Source organism: Sinohyriopsis cumingii, chromosome 6 (genome assembly GCF_028554795.1).
Source record: "Sinohyriopsis cumingii isolate HCF-2022 chromosome 6, ASM2855479v2, whole genome shotgun sequence".
Classification (NCBI taxonomy): domain Eukaryota; kingdom Metazoa; phylum Mollusca; class Bivalvia; order Unionida; family Unionidae; genus Sinohyriopsis; species Sinohyriopsis cumingii.
This window is the reverse complement of record NC_142966.1, coordinates 123,667,598-123,692,734: the sequence shown is the minus strand read 5'-3', so window position 1 is coordinate 123,692,734 and position 25,137 is coordinate 123,667,598. Positions and strand designations below refer to the sequence as shown.

The 25,137-nt window shown below is 33.1% G+C and overlaps 1 protein-coding gene across 1 annotated transcript; it reads right to left on the bottom strand.

Annotated features, from left to right (window-relative positions):
- Nucleotides 1-2,090: 2,090 nt before the first annotated feature.
- On the bottom strand, nucleotides 2,091-24,674 carry LOC149797877 (uncharacterized). Its single transcript, XM_089962901.1, has 7 exons — nucleotides 24,222-24,674; nucleotides 20,136-20,215; nucleotides 12,699-12,808; nucleotides 10,350-10,431; nucleotides 8,036-8,106; nucleotides 6,266-6,344; nucleotides 2,091-5,540 (listed from the first exon to the last, which is right to left on the bottom strand). The coding sequence occupies exons 1-7, from the start codon at nucleotides 24,512-24,514 to the stop codon at nucleotides 5,320-5,322; spliced, it is 936 nt and encodes a 311-aa protein (XP_089819027.1). The 5' UTR covers nucleotides 24,515-24,674; the 3' UTR covers nucleotides 2,091-5,319.
- Nucleotides 24,675-25,137: the final 463 nt, after the last annotated feature.

Sequence of the window (25,137 nt, the reverse complement as noted above, 5' to 3'; positions counted from 1 at the left end):
GATGCTGCCAAGTTTTGTGTGTGTGTGATCTCCAATGAGGAAGTGGTGGCGGGAGGAATGGCCACTGTTAAATATCTCCCTAACACTTAAATATCTGTCACTCTTTCTTACTGTTCCACTCTGTTAAGTCTCTAACCCCAAAATATTTATTCAAGTCTAAGTCTCAACATGTCATGATTCCGAGGTCAGGTGCACTGCTTATTCCGTTACACTCGGAAATGAACACAATAATGAAAGCTAAAGTTGTTTATTTGATGTACTGTTATAAATGACCACATGTACATCTCTGGGTCTTTCTGCCTCTGAATTCAAGCACTGTAAATATCAGTAGATTTTCCCATCCAGCTGCCAGTCAAAGCCTTTGATCTTGATGCTCAGCTACTGCAGCATGTTCTTTTGATGTACTCTTAAGATTGGTGACGACTTGGGGGGAGGGGGGCTTTCAGCCACTAAATTCTGTCATTGTAAATATCAGCACAGCTAACTGATCAACACATTTTCCCATTATGCAGGTGACTGAAGCAGGACTGGTAAGTCTTTGAATTTTACCGCCCACCTAAATAAAAAAATTGGCGTCCAAATACACGTGGTCATAAGCGTTTCCGAGACATCTGTCAGTTTTCACTAACATGAACTCTGCCAAAGATTCACTTCCTTGAATCAGTGCTTTGCTGCCTCTTATGCCACATTTTTTCTCTTCCATATTGCTGTATTAGTGCTTTAAGTCCAACATTCCCATAGTCTGCTTGTTCAGACATGGATATCTTGAATAAATATAACTGGCATACTGTCCATCCAAGTACATCGGACTCACACTCAACATCAATTTTGGGCTCAAAATCACACACTGGTATTTCCAGTGACATTTTCCCAATGTCCAACAGACCGATATACATGAAATTCATTGTCATCATAGCTATCACCAGAAAGTATTTGCTGACTGAAAACGTCGTCTGAGGACAAACCGTGTTGTGATTCGGCCATTTTGGTTTCCTATGTGGCCCTTATTCAAAACACGCATTTGTAAAACTAAACTTCATCATGAAAGTAAGGCAAAAACTACCATAAAATGCTTGTTCCAGGGCCGAATGAACCAATCAAATTTTGTTTAACTGCCATTCATGTCGAACTGAAGTATCCAGATATCTTGGATGTCGCAGCAAGCGCTGTGAGACAGCTTTGGCAGCGCAAATTACGTCGTGAAATGAACTTTAAAAGTTAAAAGTTTAATAAAAATTGCATACTGCACAAAGCACATTTTTTATATCCGCGACATTGGCGTAATTTGCTGAACGCGTATCATTGCTTTAAAAGTACATGAATTCGTACAAATTACATGCACTTGCGTGTACTGGCATCATTTTCTGACCCAATGTTTTATTCATGTTAGACCGCTAGGAGGGGGTTAGATGTGATTTTAAATATATATTCATTTTTTTTCTTTTCTTCTGACAACCCCACCGGCGATTTCTCATTTAGTTAACACAACCCACAACAGAAGTGATTTTCCTAACCAACCTTCCACTGTCAGAATCAAAATAGTTTGAAACACAACCTCCTACAGAAGTTTTTTTGAAGTGCTGTCCCCAGGGGGATATATGTTTTACTGGTACAGCCCTTATGTTAACATGGGCTAAAATATTGAATTTATATTTATGTTAATATGAGCTAAGACATCAAAGTATCATGCACTAAAGCTTTAGCAGTAGAGAGTTTGCCACAAAGACATGTGGTCCAATCATCGATGTAAATATCACACATGAAGGTCCATATTTTTTTTGTTTTACTGTCCAGGCCAGGACAGCACTTCATGGAAATTTATTACTGTAAAAATGAAAAAGCCTGATATTCATTTCAAGTGCTTAGCCTCAGAATTTTCTAGTAAAAAGGAATTTTGTAGCAAATATAGCTTTGATATTGCACAGGACCTACAATAACAGAAATGCTAATATTACAAAATATAAAATATTATTAGGTTAGAAATTATTATGTATCTTAAAATTATTTCAAATAAGCAAAAACACATTTAAAGCATCAACAAATAATTTGTTTTATGCTACATTTTGGCAAAAATGAAAATTAACAAGTGATGCATTTAATAAGTCTTTATTAGGCAAACATTTACTAATTAGCATAAAGAAGCACTCCATCAAAATTATCTACTAAATTCTAAAACAATAACTGAAAAGTTTCAAGATACTACCAAAGTATAAAAGATATTGTTAAAAAACATAAACAAAAATGATAGAAATGTCAACATGCTGGTCAACATAAACAAACCTTTGACAAATATAATCAATCAATAAGTTGCAATTCTTTATCATTTTCAAGTGTTTGTTGATAAAACGAATAAAATTCAGTTGCTCGCTGTCTTGGTAACAGAAACAAAGAAAATATCCCTGCAGCTAACATCAGTTTTAAACCCATGCCAACAGGGCTAGATTCTGAAATAACTCCTGGTTATATAATCTTAAAGTCTTTGAAGCACAAACCTTAAAACCAAGCACAACATATGATAACTTTACTATTCTACTATTCTGAATGAAATAAAGTTGGAATAATATAATTTACATCATTTTATCAACAAATGTTTCTCTACTAGTGTGCTAAATTTCACATATGTTTATCTTGAATCTGAATTTGGACTCAGTTTAGTGAATATGGGTTGGGTAAAATTAACCCTAGACATTTGACCCTTAAACTCATGTTTAAATATATAATCCCAGGCTCTCTTTCTAAGATGAATAATTACAAAAGCATTTCATGAGTGTCACTCAACTAAACCTGTAGTGATATAATGGTACCAAACTTCATTTCATTGTCAAATTGGATCTGGTATAGTATCTGCTGATACCTATTCGATTCTGTTGAAGCAAATTACACTGACAGGCACAGTATCAGGTCTATTACAATTATTCAAACAGTGTCTTAAATGGAATCTATTTTTCTCTATAATAAAATTGAATAAAGAAATCTTTCACAATAACAAAGGTATTAAAGTTCTGATTATTATGTATTATGTCACTTAACGAAATCATGAATTTTTCATACAGACTAATTCCTATTTACAAATTCATTGCAAATAATAAAAGATGTGCAATTAAAACTGGAGGGTGTGCATTTTGTTCTCTGATATGACAGCTCACAAATGCTTCTCACTCGTAAAAAGCAAGGACAATGGGGGAGGGAGGAGGTGACTTGCCTTTTCTGCAGTTCTTTCTGTCAATATATACCTTTTGAGATATTAGTAATATGAGTCTCAAAAAACAAGAATAACTTTAATCTTAAATCTTATTGACTTGGCAAAGATGGTTCAAGTATTATTAGAAATTAATTTTGTACATAACTGCATATATAAAACTGTTTCCTAATCCAAGAAGTTTAATATATAAGAGAAAGCACTGTAATAGTGGATAACCATACATGTAAGCAGGTGAGTGCATTTCTTTTACTCCAATATGATGATTTTTTTAACATCATCTTTCATCAATGAATGAAGCCAAATCTGTTTACAATAGAACATATCTTAAGGTGATGATACCTTCCAGCAATAAAATTCTCTGACACATAATTCTTATTACCTTAGAGCAATAATTATAAGTTGACCACTCTGTTAATCATAGACATTGTTAATCTTAGGCATTTTTAATCTTAGGCACTGTTAAGCTTAGGCACTTTTAATCTTAGGCACTTTAAATCTTGGGCATTGTTAATTTTAGCACTCAATCTTAGGCACTTTTAATCTGGGGCACTTTCAATCTTAGGCATTGTTAATCTTAGGCACTTTTAATCTTAGACACTTTTAATCTTAGGCACTTTTAATCTTAGGTATTTTTAATATTAGGAACTTTTAATCTTAGGCATTGTTAATCTTAGGCACTTTTAAGCTTAAGCACTTTTAATCTTAGGCATTGTTAATCTTAAGCACTTTTAATAAAAGGCACCTTTAATCTTAGGCATTGTTAATCTTACGCACTTTTAATCTTAAGTACTTTTAATCAAGGGCACTGGAGACCAAATAGAAGATCGTGTAACTAATATTATACTTTTTAAAAGGATCAATACTGCAAATGCATAAATAATACAAAATAAACACACACACACACACACACACACACACATATATATATAAGGCACTTTCATTCAGCCAAGGCACCACACATTAGCGTGATGACATAACAAGTATTTTGTCCATATCAGCTTTACAACAAATTTTATAGCTAATATTTTCAACATAAAAGATTTTGTAGCTAATTTCACATTATCAGTATTTTATATTTTCATTTTATCTCATTTAGTGTCATATGAATAGTTTTGCTCTGGATAAAAATCATTTGTGTGAATCAAAGTCAGTAATTTTAGTTACATTTTAAGATGCTCCAGGGAATATTCACAAAACTACAGATGTGAACATTATTCATGATGCTACACTGAATGAACTATAGTTTCAATCATGCTGGGATAATCTGAGTATGTTGTTTTTGCTTAAGGAGGTCTGGATAAAAGATCATAAGTGTTTTTAGTTTTAGGAGGAGATTTGATCCTCAATGAATCAAAAGAGGCTTTCCTTTTCTGTCATGTTTGGTGAAGTGGAAAGAAGTTTGAAATATTATGAAATAGTTGAAACTATTAGCTATCAATGATTTTACAGCTACGTGTAATTTCTTTTTCTTTTCTGTAAATTTGCGTCATCTCTGTTGCATGGAAAAATGATACATATTCAAACAAATGCCATCTGTGGCAAGATCCCTTTGTAGATGAAAAGAAATGCACCTAGTATAATGAATTCTTAAGAGATATCTTGGAATAAATAAATAAAACATCTTTGTACTTCTCATTGGATTTCTTAATTTCCCTCCATTATCTCTCATTAATTTATTTTAAACTGAACACACATTTTAGAAGCACTGCAATCTGTTAATCCAACTGTGTAGACACTTTGAATTTTCTCTATATGATGTCAGATTTTTATGAATAAACCTTCATGAAAATGTGGCCACTTCACATAAGAGGCCTTGCAATTCCTTCAAGTAATTTTTTAATATTCTAATTAAGACAAAATGCTGTTAACTCAGAAACTTGTGTCTATATGGAAGTAGGGGACTGGTCACCAGGTGGAGCTTCTTTCATGACAGTGTGTGCAACTGTATTTGGAAATTTCAAGACAGATATGGCTCACATTAAGCAATGATGAGATGACATCTAACATTCTAATTCTCTTTTACAATGCTACAATAATAATAACCTCCTTTCAATATTACCAAAAAACTATTCATTTACATATTTTGACAGATTGTTACAATTGAAGCACCATGACTACTATACTCTGTGGTGTGGAAAAGTAGGTGGCCATTCTGGGTGGATTAAGAAATCCCCTCGAACAGTCTTGTGAACATAGCGTGATTTCTTCATGTTTTCTATATCCTGGGCCCTTCTCTGTTGAACTGTGCTAGCTGAGTAATGGAGAGGGTGCATGGTGCTGGGCAAATGGTAAGAATAGCCGGGTGGGAGGTCATGATGATGATGAAGATCATTTGTTTCTGTTAATAATAATAATAATAATAATAATAATAAAATGTTATGAAAAAACTGCAGATTTTCTGAAGCTAAGCTAGTGTAACACTGTCAGAGACAGCCTTTTGTGGAGTGGAGGTCTATGAATAAAATACAAGAAAGGGTTATATAGAGGTAAGGTGTATGATATAAATAAAATGGTGTTGCCAATTAGAATTTGAAAGCAATATCAACAGCAAATGCTAAGCTGTATGAATTACTTGGAATAAAGACATTCCCATGATATCAGGAAAATTTAAAGCAAAGCTATACAAATATCTGTAGCTGCCAACTAGAATTATGTTCTCTCTCTCTCTCTCTCTCTCTCTCTCTTTCTCAAACCTTCTGTACACTGTCTAATTTCAAGCATTCAAACAAATGAAGTATAGAAAATATTTATTAATCAAATATTTAGGAAATGATATGTCTATGTGTATGCAATTTAAGATGTCATCTATTAAATTTAAAATGTCAGCCTGTACACTCCTCTACAATTTAGTGGATTCCCTCAAAGAAGATGTTATCTTGCACAGACATAGCAAAATGTTTTACAGGTACACAAAATCAATCATTAAGCTGAATTTTTTTAAAGACATCAACAAGTACTCTCTATAATTTTAAATTATGGATGATGCTTTGAAAGACATGGAAAATCAGTCAAGACAGAAAAATAGGCAGAAGTATAATGGATCTTTCACTGGTTGATTAATACCTCTTTTTCCAGCATAGTGCATCCAGCGATGGATAGAGGGCATGACTGTTGGAGTTATTGGGCTTTTACCAGCTACAAGCTACAGAATAAAAAATGTATGAAGATAGAATTAGTAAACTGCATCATATAAGAAGAAAAATATGGCAGTGAAAAAATGTGTTGTTTAATATATGCATCAACATCTGAAATACAATTATTGTGCACTTTATATCTTTCATGGTCAATTATGATTCTTAGAACAGATCTCAAACAATATGTTTATCATAGTAGACTATTAGAAATTTCACAAGACTGCCCTAGTGGCCTAAGTGGTTAGGATGTAAGAGGTGTGGGTTCAAACCCCATCCAACTCATACCAAAGGTTTATAAAAATGGTACTAGTGGCTGCCTCGCTTGACACTCAGCATTAAGAAATAAGTGTTAGGACACCAGGTCGGCCTGGTGTCAGGATAATGTGACAGAGTGGGACATGATGCTACATGTCTGTGGCATGATGCCCCGGTACTATACATCACTATAAACTGTCAGACTGCAGACATCATAGCAAAATGACTAAAATTGTTAAAGTTACATTAAAAATCTAGATCACACAAACATACACACCAATATTTTTGAAGCAATCAATGGGTGCATCAAAGTTATACAGTGAAGTCTGAGTTTGGATTAATAATGATTGTAAACATAAATTGGACAGTTCAAAGAATAAATTAACCAGGTCAAAGAATACATTGCACAGGTCAAAAAATGTATTGGACAGGTCAAATTATATACTGGACAGGTCAAAAGATGCATTGGCCAGGTCAAATAATTCACTGGATGGGTCAAAGAATGCATTGGCCAGGTCAAAGAATATATTGGACAGATCATATAATACACTGGACAGGTCAAAGAATATATTGGCCAGTTCAAAAGATACATTGGACAAATCAAACTGTATATTGGTCAGATCATAGAACACATTGGACAGGTCCAAAAAAACAATGGACAAGTCAAAGAATACATTTGACAAATTATTATTCAGACAATTCTGTTGTGTCTTACAAACTTGCAATGGATTTATGGACATGATAAGTCGATCTAAGTTGATTGATTCATATGAAGAGTTTCATCTGAAAATCTTAAATACACAAATGATTATGTCACTACATTTCTGAAACATAAGTGTTACCACTAAAAACATTCCAATTAGTGCAGCTGAGTATAATAATGGAGTTTCATGTTCCTTCAAATGGCCATGATTTGCCATCTTAATGCATATCTAGTGATATTTCAGAATGAACAAAGTCAAACTGTATTCAAGCTTACATTCTTAACTTCAGGTTTCATCTTAAAATAAGTGAATATCAGGACCAATATTAAAAGAATGCAAACAAAACACAGAACACACAACAAATATTCACAAACATCAGTCCATATATTCCACTGTATTACATTCTCTAAACTTATGGGCAAGAACTTGGTCAGGTTACTTCCAATGTGCACCAAGTAATATTAAAGAAATTTGGTTCTTTAATTTTTGTAAATCTTTGCCACAAATGTTAAAGAACTGTAAAGGGCTGTTTAAGACACATCTGATGAGTTTATACTAATCAACCAATCAATACTCAGTTATCTAAATATAAGTATCAAATTAATCTATTCACAGAGAACAAAGAATAACTTTTAGAAGAAATTATATCTATCAGTAAAGGAATGAGAAGAGGTCTGGCATCAATAATGATCCAGGCAAATCTACATACTAAATCTTTCCATTAAATATGAAACTCTTACGTTGTCTTGAGACTCCTCAATCAGTCTTTGTTCTTGGAATTTGTCAATGGCATTGAATACTAGATGGTGGTCTGTGAAATAAAAGCAAGATTAAGATCTGATTTGCATTTATTTGCTTTTAAACTTGAAGATGATTAGTATTATTAAGATGTAAGCCCTAATTAAGCATACCTCAAGACACAGTATTTAAGTCCTAATTAAACATCCCTCAAGACATGAATTTAAGAAACAACATTTTAGGAACTAATCTAAAACAATGTAATAATTGATTAAGCATATCCATGTAATAATAATAATAATAATAATAATGAGGACTTTGTATAGTGCCTAATCTTTAGAAGCTCTAAGCGCTTTACAACATTAGACAACACCTATAAGATAAAATACATATAATAATATGATTACAAAAACAAACACCATGAAATTAGAAAACATTAAAAAACATGCTGAGAATATTTAAGGTAGGAAACATTATTAGGTCTTTAAGTTTGTTATTGCAGTCAAAATAAGTGAGTTTTGAGAGCCCTCTTGAATGTGATCACTGTGTCTTTGTGTCTAAGTTCAGTGGGCAATTCATTTGACATTGCTGGGCCCTGGTATGCAAAAGAACGCTGTCCATATGACTTTGTTTTCATAGTGGGAATAATGAGTATGCGATTGTCAGAAGAGGAGCGTAAGTATCTTGCTGGTGTGTACACATGGGTGAGGTTGGATAGGTATGTTGGACTAGAGTCCGACAGTGAAACGTAGCACAGGGAACAATGACATATTTTCACATATATGGGCTAGAAACAGTCTTAGGGCAGTAAATTCATGGGGGCGGAAAACTTCTGGCAGCCTTTGAAACAAAACAAACACCGAGGTAACAAAAAGTACATAACCAACAAAACACTAATAAATAGTTTCAAAAATACGATTTGTGATTTCCAACCCTTCTCTTCCTGTTGCCCCTCACCTTTTTGCAGGGGTGGCACTTCTGAATTGGCCTAGGGTAGATAAAAACCAAAATATGTTGCTGCACACAATGTTGTAAAATGAAAGATTCCTTTCAAGACTCACCTCCAAACTATGCTTAGGTGTATGTTCCAAAAACTTCAGAAACTTTTAAACAAAATTTTAACATCACTCATCATTGAAATTGTTCCTGGAAGAGTGATACCAAACAAACTTTACCCAACTGATGCAAAAAGCACATGGTTAATTCAAAACAATGTACAGCAAAACCCATGAATCATCATATATATATTGCAAAAACACATATACATGGTACTGTCATTATTAATCCTTTGTAATAGTGACAACTTATGTTTTGCAGACAAAGTAAAGTTGTTTTTGTAAGAAAAAAATGAGTCTAGCTACAGGTTTCCTAAAATCTAAAGGTTGTTACAGACCACAATCCTGACTATAGTATATGACACTTTCTGTAAAAGTCATGTGAATCCCCATTAAAATTAACTAATCCTTCTACAAAGGGAGCAGTCACAGATATACATAGTTAATTGATTTATATCTCTTGTGAAAAATAATGGCATAATGAAATATCTTTTTCACCCTGTTTTCAATGAAGCACAACAGATACTGCCTAAAGCATTTATCTGTGGAGATGCAAGACTGGGATGAATGACATCTTTGTCTTTTTCCAGAAGAAATAATGTTTTACTGTATATACTCGCTTATGAGTTCAACTGCAAACTGCACAGACCCAGATTGCCATTTCATAATATGCTGGCTGATCTGAGTCTGTACAGTTTGTTGGAAGTAATCAGTAGAACAAAGAATATAGACACTGATCTGCAGGTACATTATGCAACAGCAGTTCAGGATTTTTGTTGTTTGCAGTTTTACTCAACTTATAAGTGAGTATATATGGTAGTAATTATAAAGATCTGTACTGTTTTTTTTATTGATGTTATGATGACATGACTATTCAGATCCTCATAAGGTCAAACACATAATGGTCAGTGAATTCATCATCTGATTACCTTAGTAAATCTGTTATATACTTTTGTTTATCAAGCTGATACATTTATTTGTCATGGGTCACTTAGGTTCTGGAAATTAGGCTGTAACAATTTTCTTCAGTAATGTTACCTGACAGGTACCAATGTAATAAATATAGCCTTGCAATACATATACTATAATGCCAAAATAGACTACATATAAACTTAAATATTATAATGTTTCTGATCAATGTATTTTAGTGCTTTAAATGTAATATGAGTCATATAATATTTTAAAAAGAACTATGAATACAGAAACAACTAAACATAGAGGCTGTAATTATAGGTATTTCTCCTTCTTATCAGGTCGCTACCTTTATCATCTGCTAATTTCATCCAAGCTTCCGCACCTTGTGCTGTTACTGGATCCAGACTTTCTTTAAGCTCTCCTAGCTCCTAAAAGGTATAGGTAGATGATACTGTGAACAATTTATGGATGTTTGTAACACATACTAACAACATACTTCCCTATATATCCCTGGCAACTGAATATGTGCATTTTATAACCTGATACATTCACAAATTTGTGTTGAAACACTTGGGATGTACCTGAACATATTCTTGGCTAATTCAAAATAAAATGTAGCTTAAAAAGTGAAAAGGTAGAGTACTAAGCAAAGTGCTAATCAGTACAATGAGTAAATCCTTTTTGTATTTTTAAAATGAAGGCTACAAATATGTCATATCAATAACATGCCAATTCAGATTGTTAGGAAAATAACCTAAAACAGTCAGGTGCCTTTAAGTACATCTACTGAGTATGGAAGAGAAATAATTAAAAAATTGCAAAGGAAAAAGACTGAAAGTACAAAAAAAGAATGCAAGAATGAGTGAATGACCTAATTAATTACACAGAAATGAAAGTAGAAAAAGGTGTTTTTGTTTATAATGTGATGAAAAGTTTTAAACCTGATGAAAGTAATAGGTGTTACATAGCAAGGTGAATGAAACAGATTTGGTTCTGTGTATGTGAACCCTTTCCTTCAACACTGCCCAATTATTGAGGGAGGAGGTATGCCATAGCTAAGTGTGTAAAGGAGCTGTTCAATCATAGATAGATGATTAGTGCAATTACTCATGGTTCAGGATTTGATTAATTCTTACTTGGGATAAATGTCCGACTAATTCCTACCTAAGATAAATGTTTCATTAATTACAACTTGGGATAAATGTTTGATTAATTATTACTTGGGATAAATGTTTGATTAATTCCTATTCAAGATGAATGTTTGATTTATTCCTATTTGGGATGAACGTTTGATTAATTCCTACTTGGGATGAATGTTTGATTAACTCCTATTTAGGATCAATGTTTGATTAATTCCTACATGGGATAAATGTTGGATTAATTCCTACTTAGAATAAATGTTGGATTAATTCCTACTTGGGATCAATGTTGATTAATTCCTGCTTGGGATCAATGTTTGATTAATTTTTATGTGGGATTAATGTTTGATTAATTCTTACCTGGGATCAATGTTTGATTAATTCCTACATGGGAACAATGTTGGATTAATTCCTACTTGGGATCAATGTTGATTAATTCCTACATGGGAACAATGTTGGATTAATTCCTACTTGGGATCAATGTTGATTAATTCCTACATGGGAACAATGTTTGATTAATTCCTACATGGGAACAATGTTTGATTAATTCTTACCTGGGATCAATGTTTGATTAATTCCTACATGGGATCAATGTTTGATTAATTATTACTTGGGATAAATGTTTGATTAATTCCTACCTGGGATCAATGTTTGCTTAATTCCTACCTTGGAACAATGTTTGATTAATTCCTATTTAGGATCAATGTTTCATCAATTCCTATTTAGGATAAGCACTGAACTAATTCCTACTTGTGATAAATGTTGGATTAATTCCTACTTGGGATAAATGTTTAATGTTTACTGTCTAACCTAAGTGTTTATTATATCACTCTCTCCCTTTCCTTGTTAGTGTGTGTTTAAGAGACTGGATATGGTATGACTTTTATGGTGCAATGTAAGAGGCATTTTATCGGTAAAAGTAACATTTTGATACATATCTAAAAGGTGAAAAGAAGCAATGAACTTCAGTACTCAAATTATACATTTTCTACATAAAGTGTTTTAAGTCTATCTTTATTTGCTGTGCCTCTATCTCCACCTGCTTGCACACAAGGATAAATAAGTTTATATCTAACTGCAGTTGTCTTTTCTTTTTTTCTCACTTTTTGAACAATAATGCCATCAGAGAAAATTCCAAATCCATATCTCAAAATGTCCCTACAGAGTTGGCATCTATTTGTAAATTTTCTCATGATTAGGCTAGTTCCAGCTTCCAATGGATGTGGCTTTGTAACAAATGGCTTGCAAATACTGCAATGTCACATGCCAAAGGAAGGCTTTTTAGCAAATTATTTTAAGAATATTTAATGAAAATGAATATATATATATATATATATATATATATATATATATATATATATATATATATATATATATATATGTATATATATATATATGTTGTTTGACATAAATAAATAACTATTACTAAGTGTGTGATATTAAAAGGTTTGCCAAAATTTAAAATATTTCCTAATATTGGCATATACGTAGATTGTACAATTCCAGATAACCCTTATTATCGAATTTTAGAAATGATGGTTGATCCATTCATTTACTGGATATCTGTCTTCATACTGCATAACAGCGGCTGTTTTTGGACGGGATACATATTTCTGACCATAGCTTTTCCTCTGGGCCTGGCCTTCATGGGGCAAGCTGGCATCAACTATATAATAAATGGAAATAAAGATGGCGTAAAATTAATATCGTTTTACTACAGCTGACATACCGATGTTCTTGAGTGCATCCATATTATTTAACTCATCTGTTTTAATCTTTAGCAAGACAAGAAAAGCCACTTGTAAAGAGACCATAGGTTAGAAAAACCAATAATAGAGTAAAATGCTGAATAAATAACTCTCTCTTTGTCTCACTCTCTCTCTGCCATCTATCCATACAACAACGAGAAATCATTATGCATTAAATAAAACTCACTCCTCTGCTGGATGCAAAATCACTGCACAATTGAGATTCTGTTTAAAAGTTTCACTAAAATTATAGCTATCAGCCTTATGTATATAACCACCTAGCAAAAACAATTAAAAACTGAATAGTTGGATAAAGAATAATTCCTTCTCAACTAAAGCAAACAAAACAAAAAGAAAAAAGGAAAAAACTATGGTTGTAATAGAGGTAGTATATATTAATGGAAAGCAGATGAATGGAAACATGCATATACACATACACAGACAGACTTATGCACAAGCATTCAAATATACATGCAGGTATCTGGAACAATTTCAGTTTCTACCACTCTCTCATTCTTAATCAACAATCAATTGACACATCTCAGTGATATAAGTTCCAAGGACTAACAACCCAGCCATGTTTACCAATAAGTTGCTCACAATGAAAGCATATGACAAAAATACACTGTATCACCCAGATGTTTCCATGGCGACTTACCATGCAATTAATCTCAATCATATGTTTTGGGTAAGAAATGAAATCAAATGTAAAAATAGGAATCCTCAGTCAGATATTTTTATATCTGCCATATTGGTCTTTACATAAAAAGAAATAACATGTTATGGTGGTGTACATACATACATACATACATACATACATACATACATTTCATTTATATTTGTTTTAATTTAATTGTTTGTTTGTTAGTTTGTTTTTTTAAATTAATTTTAATACATGCTATTGTAATGTAATTTTATTAACTGGATTTGATATTGTTCAATTCTGACTGATTTTTTATTATTTTTGATGTAAACAACTTTATAGAGACATTGTATCTAATGCTGACCTAGTTCCTGATTATTTTATTTTCTTCAAATTATTTTTAAGAAAAGTGATTCTTTTAACTGGAAATACTAGAGCTCAAAATTAATTCTTGGAAAAGGAAATTTATTGAAATTTATAGAGACATCAAAAACTGCAATAATTTCTTTAATTATTTATTTGATTATTTTCTGTGATCCAACAAGAGACTGTTAACACTGCAGCACTTCACAGGTTACAACTGACATCATTGTCTTCCAATTTGGATTTCATCTGGATTTGAACTCAGTTTCATTTAGGACTTTTTAATAATAGGATTTCTACTTTTTAATTCTTTGATTATTTTTGTATTTGATTCGGAAAACTGTAAATTCTTTTTCTCATTTTTACCTTGTTTTTCTAGGAAATAAATTATTTATTAAATTTTACAAAGCTTGTTGTCTTCACTATTTTCTTCTTACATTTTATAAGAGCCTAAACTCATAACAAGAAAACTGGGATGCTTGTCCTTTGGATATATGAATTTTGGCTAGAAGATTTCAGAAAACTTTGTTTTGGGAAATTTAAATTCCCCTAGCTTTTGAAATTTTTTAAATCACAAGTATTATTTCACATTTTAAAATCTTTAGTGAAATCAACAGGCTTTTTTACAATATCATCAAAAGTTGATAAGTTTTTTAATTTTACTCAGGAGTGGTTGGAAATTTTGAAAATGGAAGTACAGCTAAAAAAGTTGGAATTAGAGATAAAACAGGTTCAGTTTCAGACAGAAATGATAAAATTGGAAAGAAAAAGGTAGGAAAGTCAAATGCAGTTTCAGAAAGAGAAAGATGAAAGACAAATTAATTTGAGAAAGAAAAAAAGATAGACTAATGCAAATGCAAATAGAAAATGAAGAGAATTTCAAATTCAGTTAAAAGAATTTGAGCTGGCAAGGGAAAAACACTCCCCTACTTTTGATGTTTTATGAAATATCAAGTTAGTACCCCTTTTTCTGGAAAAAGAAGTAGATCAGTATTTTGTACATTTTGAGAAAATTGATGAAACTTTGAGGTGGCCAAGAGAGTACTAGACTCAGTTAATACAATGTGTTTTTACTGGTAAAGCTAGTGATATTTACAATTCACTGTCACTACAGCAAAGTGCTGACTATGATCTGGTTAAGGAATACATCTTAAAGGGTTATGAGTTAGTCCCTGAGGCTTATTGGCAAAAATCCAGAACTATAAAAAAGAAGCTGGACAAACTCATGTCGAATTTGCAAGAGAAAAAGTGCAGTTATTTGATTGATGGTGCTAAGCCAGTAAAGTTTATCAAGATTATGAAAATCTCAGACAATTTGTATTATTAAAGAGTTCAAGAACTGTGTCCACAGTGACATTACGACTTATCTTGATGGGCATAAGGCCAAAACTTTGGAAAATGCTGCTCATACTGCTGACAAGTATTTCTTAGCACATAAAGTTTCTTTTGTAAATAAGACTTCCACTTAGCAGTCTTTTGGCAGAAAAGTATTTCAGCCTAATACAAGCCCTTCTACATTTCAATCTGGCACAACTTTTAGAAATCAAGCTTCTGATAAGCTTGATCAAAGATCCTTGTTTCTTCCTACGTGTACCTATTGCAAGAAGAAAGGACGCATTATTTCTGATTGCTACAAATTGAAAAATAAGCATCAGAATCAAGACAGACCTATTCCAAATGCTCTTATTTCTAAGAGGTTAAGGTCATGGTCATGTATAGAAAGCAATACATTTGTTGGGTCTAATAAACCCCAGTTTGATTTTATTATGGAGAATTATGAACCATTCATGTCGAAGGGTTCTGTATCACTCTTGGGTGATTTGGCCAATCCCATCCCTATTAAAATTTTAAGGAACACAGGAGCTTCTCAGAGTCTCTTATTATCAGGTACTCTGCCTTTTTCTGAGAAGTCTTCTTCTAATGAGAGTGTTCTTATTCAGGCAATAGAGTGTGGCTTCATTAATGTTCCTCTCCATTGTGTAAATTTGTCATCAGACTTAGTCTCATGACCCGTGACAGTCAGAACAGTGTCTGCTTTACCCACTGAGGGCATTCATTTATTACTAAGCAGTGACCTAGCTGGAGATAAGGTTGTGGTTAATCCACTTGTAACTGACAAGCCTTGTTTGGATCAAAAAGTCAATCCAACTGAAATAGAATTCCCTGATTTATACCCAGCTTGTGCATTTACTAGAGCTATGGCAAAGAGAGCTCTTAAGAATGACGTTAATCAGGAAAATATTCCTTTAGCTGACACATGTATTGGTCAGGCTTTTGATAAGGTCACTTTCACTCCTTGTTTGATCAATCAGAAAGTATTGATAACAGTGATCCTCCTTTAGCTACTCATTCTCTTTATTCTATCAGGGTGACAAATGACTATCACTTGTCGTCGAACAGGAAAAAGATCCTGTGATCTCCTGTTTGTTTCAAAGGGCCATTAGTGAAACTGAAGCCACTGAAGTACCTGTCTGTTATTTCAGTAAAAATGGGATTCTTATGAGAAAATGGAGACCTCCTGAGGTACCTGCTGGTGACAAGTGGTCAGTGAACTATCAAACTGTAGTTCAAAAATCGTACAGATGGGAAATTCTTAGTCTGGCCCATGAAACTCCTTTGGCTGGTCATTTAGGGATTAATAAGACTTATCACAAGATCTTGAATCACTTCTATTGGCCACAAATTAAAAGTGATATTTGTAAATACTGTAGATCTTATCATACTTGTCAAATGGTAGGAAAACCCAATCAGATGATACCTGAGGCTCATCTGCAACCTATTCCTGCATTTGACAAACCATTTAGCAGAATAATGGTAGATTATGTTGGTCCCTTACCTAAGACCAAGTCAGGTAACCATTACTTGTTGACCACGATGTGTGCGTCAACAAGGTTCCCAGGGGCAATTCCTCTGAGGAATATTAAAACTAAAACCATAGTAAAAGCTTTGATAAATGTTTTACTCAATTTGGCCTTCCCAAATCTATCCAATCTGATCAAGGGTCAAATTTTAGGTCTGGAACTTTCCAGCCAATTATGCTTGAATTCTGTATCGAGCAATTCGAGTCAAAAGCGACATTATGGTTTTATTAGAACTACAATGGAGAGAACTTTTGAGTCTGGTAATAGAGTTCTGTCTCTCTTGCTCATTCTTCAAACAAAAATCAGAGTAGGTATTATGGCCCTTACAAAATTAAGAAGAAAATGAATGAGTTAAATTATAATAATAGTACTCCCGGGATCTAAATAAATTAAAGGAGTACCAGTATATTGAAAGAGATATCCAGGTTAAACATGCAATTAATTTAGTTGTACCTGTCCCACTCAGTGAAGATTTAAGTAAAGGAATAACATCGGACTCTACTGATTTTGGAGCAACGAATCTTTAGAATTCATTAATTATGAATAATCTGGACCAGAAACTTTTACATTTGCAACAGCAAGAAAGGAATGAACTTAAACAGTTATTGCTTGAATATGAGCACTTATTTCCAGATGTTCTTACAAAAACAAACAAAATTTTGATGACGATGAAATTGTAAATTCCACACTTGTGAAACAACACCCCTACAGGATGAACCCTCTCAAATAGGAATACTTAAAAAAGAAATTCAGTATTTGCTGGAGAATGAATTCATAGAGCCCAGTAAATGTGACTGGAGTTCACCATGTACACTTGTTCCAAAACCAGATAAAACTTAAAAGTGTGTGCACTGATTATAGGAAGATGAACAGTGTGACTAAAACAGATTCATTTCCATTATCAAGAATTGATGACTACATTGATAAAATTGGAAATGCCAAGTATGTCACCAAACTAGACCTTCTGAAAGGATTTTGGCAAATTCCGCTAATGGAAAGAGCAAAGGAAATTTTGGCATTCATGACTCCAGATGGACTTAACCAATATAAGGTGATGCCGTTTGGGATAAAAGGTTCGCCAAGTACTTTTCAAAGTCTAATGAATATGATTACCTCTAGTCAAAATAATTGTGATGTTTACATTGATGATGTCATGATCTACAATTCTACAATAACACCTGGAAAGAACATTTATCGACAATACGGAAATTCTTTGACAGACTCACTGATGCAAGTATGACAATTAATTTATCCAAAAGTGAGTTCTGCCGTGCTTGTGTAACATTTCTAGGACATATCATGGGACATGGACAAGTAAAGCCTATAGATGCTAAGGTCAAGACTATCTCTGAATTCCCTGTGCCTGTTAGTAAAAAGCAACTGATGCGATTTTTAGGTATGGCTGGATACTATCGGAAATTTTGTTCCAATTTTTCCATAATTGCTGAATCCTGATAAATTTATTGAGCAAGAAAACCAAGTTTCATTGGACTGAAAAAAGTCAGGAGGTCTTTGATAAGTTAAAAGCCATACTTAAGAGCACACCAGTTCTTACAGCTCCAAATTTCAGTCAATCATTTAAACTGTCTGTTGATGCAAATGATGTTGGGGTTGGAGCAGTATTGATTCAACAAGATAAAAATGGTGTTGACCATCCAGTGTGCTATTTTTCTAAGAAATTAAATAAGCACCAAAGAAATTATTCAACAATCAAGAAGGAACATTTGACTTTAATATGGCATTACCACATTTTGAAGTTTACGTTTGTTCAGCTCCTTCTCCGATTATTGTATTTAGTGATCACAACCCCTTACTTTCATTAGCAAGATGAAAAATAAAAATCAGAGATAATTAAGGTAGAGTTTGTTGTTACAGGAATATAATATTGACATCAGGCACATCAAGGGAAAAGATAATTTAATAGCAGATGTGCTTTCCCATGTATAGAAATGTATTATTTCATGTACACTTTGTATAATTCATAGGAGTTCTTATTATGTTATGTTTGTAAAACCTCATGTATCTATGGTAAAAAGAAAGCTTTATTATATAAATCTTTCTTTTCCTTTTATAGGGGGAGTGTGTGTGTGCCTTGGATTTTTAACATAGCTTTAACAATTTTTCAGTCATATCGCTATGATGTCTGCAGTGTGGCAGTTTATAGTGATGTCAAGCACTGAGGCATCATGCTGCAGACATGTAGCATGATGTTCCACCCAGTCACATTATCCTGACACCAGGCCGACCAGTCCTAACACTAGCCTCTTAATGCTGAGCGCCAAGCAAGGCAGCTGTAAGTACCAATTTTGTAAGCCTTTGGTATTACTCGGCTGGGGAAGTGTTATGTATATTGGATTTAATTTATATTTGATTTAATTTAATTGTTTGTTTATTAGCTTTTAAAATTTTGTTTAATTCTGTTACATGCTATTGTAATCTAACTTTATTTACTGGATTTGATATTGTTCAGTTCTGACTGATTTTTTTTATATTTTTGACGTAAACAACTTTATAGAGATATTGTATCTAATGCTGACCTAGTTCCTGACCTTGATTCAGAACCAGTGATAATTTTTGGTAAACAAATCTTTTTATATTTTTTAAATTCTTTTTCAGAGTAAGATTCATAAAGTGGAATTGAGATATACTTGGAATACATGACAAATAACATGTGTTACAAACTTTTGGTTTTCCCAGAAGGACGAACTCTTTACCTCCATCTGGGAATTTGTTTTGCATTATAGTTAGACTTATTACTAATGTTTTGAGAAGGAATTGTCATTTGTGCCTTAACACTTGAGAAGTCAAGCTGTTTTATTTGTGACCAGTTTTGGGCTAATTATTTTATTTTCTTCAAATTATTTTTAAGAAAAGTGATTCTTTCCCTGGAAAAACTAGTGCTCTAAATTAATTTTTGGACAAGGACATTAATCAAAACTGATACAGAATTCAAAAACTGGAATAATATTTTCTGTGATTCAACAAGAGACTGTTGACACTGCAGCACTTCACAAGTTACAATTGATGTCATCGTCTTCCATTTAGGATTTCATTGGGATTTGAACTCAGTTTCATTTAGGACTTTTTAATAACAGGACTTCTATTTTTTAATTCTTGGATTATTTTTGGATTTGATTTGGAAAACTGTAAGTTCTTTTTCTCATTTTTACCTTGTTTTTCTAGGAAATAAATTATTTGTTAAATTTTACAAAGCTTGTCGTCTTCACTTTTTTCTTGTTACATTTTATAAGAGCCTAAACTTGTAATAATATGTACATACATACATACATACATACATACATACGTATGTACGTGCATACATAGATACATACATAGATACATACATACATTATTTTATCAGAAGCAGCAAGAAGTTACCTTGGTAAACTTCCTTCCCAACAACAGCATCAGGATTACGAAAACCAGGTATATAATGAAGGCGATTGGTTAGGAAGACTCTGAAAAACAAAATTGTGCAAATATTAAAATCATTACATGTACAGGTATGTAGGCCATATATAATACAACTACTGTTAATTCATTAATATTTGTTTGAGTTTTACAGTTGTTATATACTGTGTCATGTGTTGTGATGTGATTTGGATTTTTAATGTAGCTTTAACAATTTTTCAGTCATATCACTACGATGTCTGCAATGTGGCAGTTTATAGTGATGTCTAGCACCGGGGCATCATGCCGCAGACATGTAGCAAGATGTTACACCCAGTCACATTATACTGACACCAGGCCGACCAGTCCTAACACTAACCTCTTAATGCTGAGCACCATGTGAGGCAGGTGTTAGTACCATTTTGTAAGTCATTGGTATGACTCAGCTGGGGACCAAACCCACAACCTCCCGCATCCGAGGTGGATGCTCTAACCACTAGGCCACTGGATGCTGTGTCATTATAAAATCTTGTGTTTGTGAGTTTGCAAAACAGCACATATTTGTTGGTAGTTAAATTCATACATTGAAGAAAGAATCTTAATTATATTGTTTCCATAAAATATAATATCTTATACTGGATGTTTCCATAAAATATAATATCTTATGCTGCAGTGCTGTCCAACCTTTTTGACACCATGGGCCACTGAAAAATGTTTTTCCTGAAGCCAAGGGCCGGAGCAGAAAACTGAAAAGCAATGACTATATAGCTGCTCGAGCTCTGGCAGGCCATTTAAAATCAGCCCATGGGCTGCAGGTTGGACAACACTGTTATACTGGATATTCCCATTAAAATTCATTCCAAGAAAGTCTTATATAATTGTGCAGAGTAAGAACAACTGATTCAATGAAGTATTGCTCCAAGACATACACTAAAATCTGGCAAATGATTTTAAACTTTTTATGTCAATTGGATTACAACAAAAATCTCCAACACTATATGAAAATCTTGATTTTAGTCAAAATTAATTATATTTTATGAACAAAAATATTATTTGTATTAATATACTACAAAACTAAACGGCATAAATGGAATGGTAACATAGATCAAAACCTGAAAGCAATGATCCTGATAATCTGACATTATTAGAGGGTTTTCTTCCAACACAAAAAGCCTACACTGTACTTTACTCGTTGACAATGCCCAGACATTGTAAACATACTCATGTGTCCATATTGTTAAAATTAAAAGTTTTGATATAGCAATCTTCCTGAGTGTAATTGCCATGCAATATGGGCTATTAATTGGTTTAGCAATCTTAACTGAATTTAATTGTCATGCATATGTGCCAATAATTGGTATGACAATGTTACTGAGCATAATTGCCATGCATATGAACCATATATTAGGTACGGCAATATTACTGAGTGCAATTGCCATGCTTAAAGGCCATGTATTGGTAAACCAATCTCACTGAGTGTAATTGCCATGCTTATGGGATATGTATTGGTAAAGCAATCAGAGTTCAATTGTCATGCATATGGGCCATGTATTGGGTATGGCAATCTTACTGGGTGTAATTGATATGCATATGGGCCATTAATTGGTTTAACAATCTTACTGAATACATGATCCAAGTTAAACAAAACAAGTTAAACAGATGCAGCTAAAATTTTAAATTTTTTGTGGATATGATGTTACTTTTACTTTAGCAAATGTATCATTCATACAAGTTAAATAACTGATAAGTAGCAATACCAATATTTATTATACACTTAAGCATGAAATAAAGAGACTTATTGGTTAAATAATTTTCCTATTATTTTTCATTCCTACATTTTGATATGTGAAAAATATATCCTTATATTTTCACATTTGAAAATATAAGATTTCTCATCATGCCATGTGACACTTGATTGGGGGTGCATCATAAATGTTGTATCAGCATCAACAAAAATGAGTGCTTTGTGCATTAGAACAAGCAAACAGAAACTGTCTAACATTTCTGACATGAAATTAATCTTCAATAAATTAATCTGACCAAATGTTGTTTGCATATCTCTGTAGATATTTCCCCTGACTTCCTTGACAACAATTAAAAAGACCCTGTAATGCATTGCAGAATCAGACTTGCATTGTTTTCAGATAGAGTCAAACAGTTTACAAAATGCCAAAACTGTAACAAACAGGTAAGGTCAACCCTATCCTACTGCTTTCTTAAGTCATGTATATATATATATATATATATGATCTGGCTATGAAAGCGAAGTGAACTGATGAAAATGGGGTAGGGGTGACTATGTGGTGCAGATGAGTAAGTTTAATCTTCTAAACTTCGATTCTGGAGTAAGTTTGGTATATAACAAAAAGAAAATTTTCTTTTTCTAATCCATGGCAAAAACATTCAAACAGAGATGCCAACTGACCCTGCCAACATAATCAAAGGGGTGTTCATTGTTTCATGCTACTTGAAACTAGCAAATAAATCTTCATGCCATGCATAACATGTGAGAGAGAGAGAGATTCACCCCTCTGACAATACACCTAAGAACTTTAGACACTTGAAAGCAAGAATTTTCATTACAGACCATTGCTACATCATTTCTGTATCATAAATTCCTGTGATATGAATATGCAGCTGAGCAATCCTAATAATCATTTATTATGTATGCAATGACCAATGAGTCTGATAACTCAGATCGAATAGTTCTTGCAAGAATTTTACCAGAATGTTCAAAAACAGATGAAATCTATATGCTAGATGTAATGTCAGATCACCTCTGAACAAACAAAAAACATTAAAATTGAAGAACACCATAAAGGGTTGTGTAAAACAAAGAAAAAAATAACTTATAAATTTTAGGACATATTATCAGGGTAAAGACTATAAGTGACAAGACAGCATTGTGATAATGCACTTGCTCTGCACCCATGTGATCCCAGGTTAAAGCCCCAGTTATTACACTTGCGTAAGAAAGTGGTCACATATCCAAGGTCAGTGGTTTCTCCAGGTTATCTGGATTCCCCATCTCCAAGAACCTCTGAGCTGTCAATGGCAGATATACACAGGTTGAATACTACTAGAAACACCAAAACACACTGAAAATACACAGGAGTTATGAATTGCTTTTGTCTGAATAGTAAATATAGAGCAAAATAAAATATGACTGGAGTGATTTTGATACAAACTATTTACTTTTTTCCATGTTATAGCACTCATCAATTGGTCATACTTTATTGAAAAGATATCATAAACAGCTGATCGTTCCATTCCAAAATGGAGGTAGTATGATAAAAACTATTTAAGAACAGAGGTAATATTAAGACTTTTTTAATACACTTACAATCAACTGTTATTTCAACAAAAGCAGTATATAAGTACATGTTTCACTATTGCCAAGTATTTGGAAATCTTTTAAACAACAATTAAATTAAATGCTATTTATCAAAAACTGTATCATTAAAAGCTAAAGTAAATATATAATATAATGTCAGTGAATACTTTTAATTCTTTTCATTTTCATTCTGTTTATTATCAAGTATGACAGAGTGAAGCCATTACATGAATTTAACTTTAAATAGGAAAAACGTAAAAAATTCATATAAAAATTACATAAATTATATTTTATTTTGCTTTGTATCATTATTCAAACAAAATCAAATTATAATTCCTGTGTGTACATTTATATATACACCAAGAACAGGTAAATACATGTGCATTTCAGTGCATATTTCAGTTTTTCAGTGTATTTCGGTGTTTCTAGTAACCCCAGGTTGAAGGCCTTGTTGTTCAATCAAAAATTCATAAATAAAGTTTCAACTATAAAGACCATTCAATTCCAATAAGTTTCTATGCACTTGCTTTTGAGTCCATGACAGTCGTCATCAAAGCAGATTGAATTTATAGGTTTAGATCAAGTCACTGCACCTTAACTGTGTATGCACGAGTCATGTGCCTGGGCATTGAAGATCTTATGAGAAGTCGGAAACTGGGGAAAATAAGAGAATGGAGAGTCGGGTGGGAAAGGGGATAGTTCACCGAAATTCAAAGACTCGTGCGTCAAATTAAACCTACAGTGGCGGGTGTGGCTTATGTTTCCGACCTGGTTCTGAGGGCAAAGGACGAGTCGGCTCATCCAAGTATTTGGGGGAATGAAAATAATTATATGTTGTTGGCTCTCGGTCCACTGACGCCCACATTTCTCTTGATTTGTTTCTGATAGCATCGAGTTCTTTCCCAAATTCCGGATCCGTATTTTTCTCAATATATTCCCTCATTTTGTGTTTGTCCAAAGGGTAGGCCGAATGGGCTCGTTTGAGCCTTGAGACAGGGTTTCCATAACCCGGCAGAATATGCGCCGTAGCCATTTTGTGCGAATTTTTCACTCTGAAACTAAGCTACAGTATATACTTCTTATCCTTGCTTGCTCGTTGTACTGTATTCAAATTAGACATAAAGAGAGCATCTGTTTATATTCCCCAAGCAACCACAGGAAGCGGTCGTCATGCGGATTTTATCAAATTTGCCACTCTTGCTCATTTGAAGCTCATTGTTAGACAATGTTTTATGTAGCTTCTTTATAACTATGATCAAGCACCGATTAGTCTGGTTCCTGAAACTGTGAGATACTTTTATGGGTTTATCCGATCGCGTATTCGGACCATGTCTGAGTCGGCCCAGGCTTATTCAGCCCAAATTAAGGGCTGATAAGGCCCAGATTCAGAGCTGATTCGAACTGATTCAGACCATGTGAAACATTATTAAATTCTGTCATATATATATATATATATATATATATATATATATATACACACACATACACACACACACACACACACACACACACACACATATATATATATATAGTGTGTGTGTGTGTGTGTGTATGTGTGTGTGTGTGTACAAAATATATATTGAGAAATCAATATTTAATGGATTTATTATGTTCTTAAAAATAAATACTTACTTTCAAATTTTTAAAGGTAATAAT

What these genes read in the sequence shown, in the direction of transcription:
- LOC149797877 (XM_089962901.1), bottom strand. Translation starts at nt 24,514, where the DNA reads ATGGCTACGGCGCATATTCTGCCGGGTTATGGAAACCCTGTCTCAAGG. An exon ending in AGTATGAAGACAGATATCCA is followed by an intron (nt 10,432 to 12,698) that starts GTAAATGAATGG and finishes TATACCTTTTAG; the next exon opens with GAGCTAGGAGAGCTTAAAGA. An exon ending in GCACTATGCTGGAAAAAGAG is followed by an intron (nt 5,541 to 6,265) that starts GTATTAATCAAC and finishes TATTATTAACAG; the next exon opens with AAACAAATGATCTTCATCAT.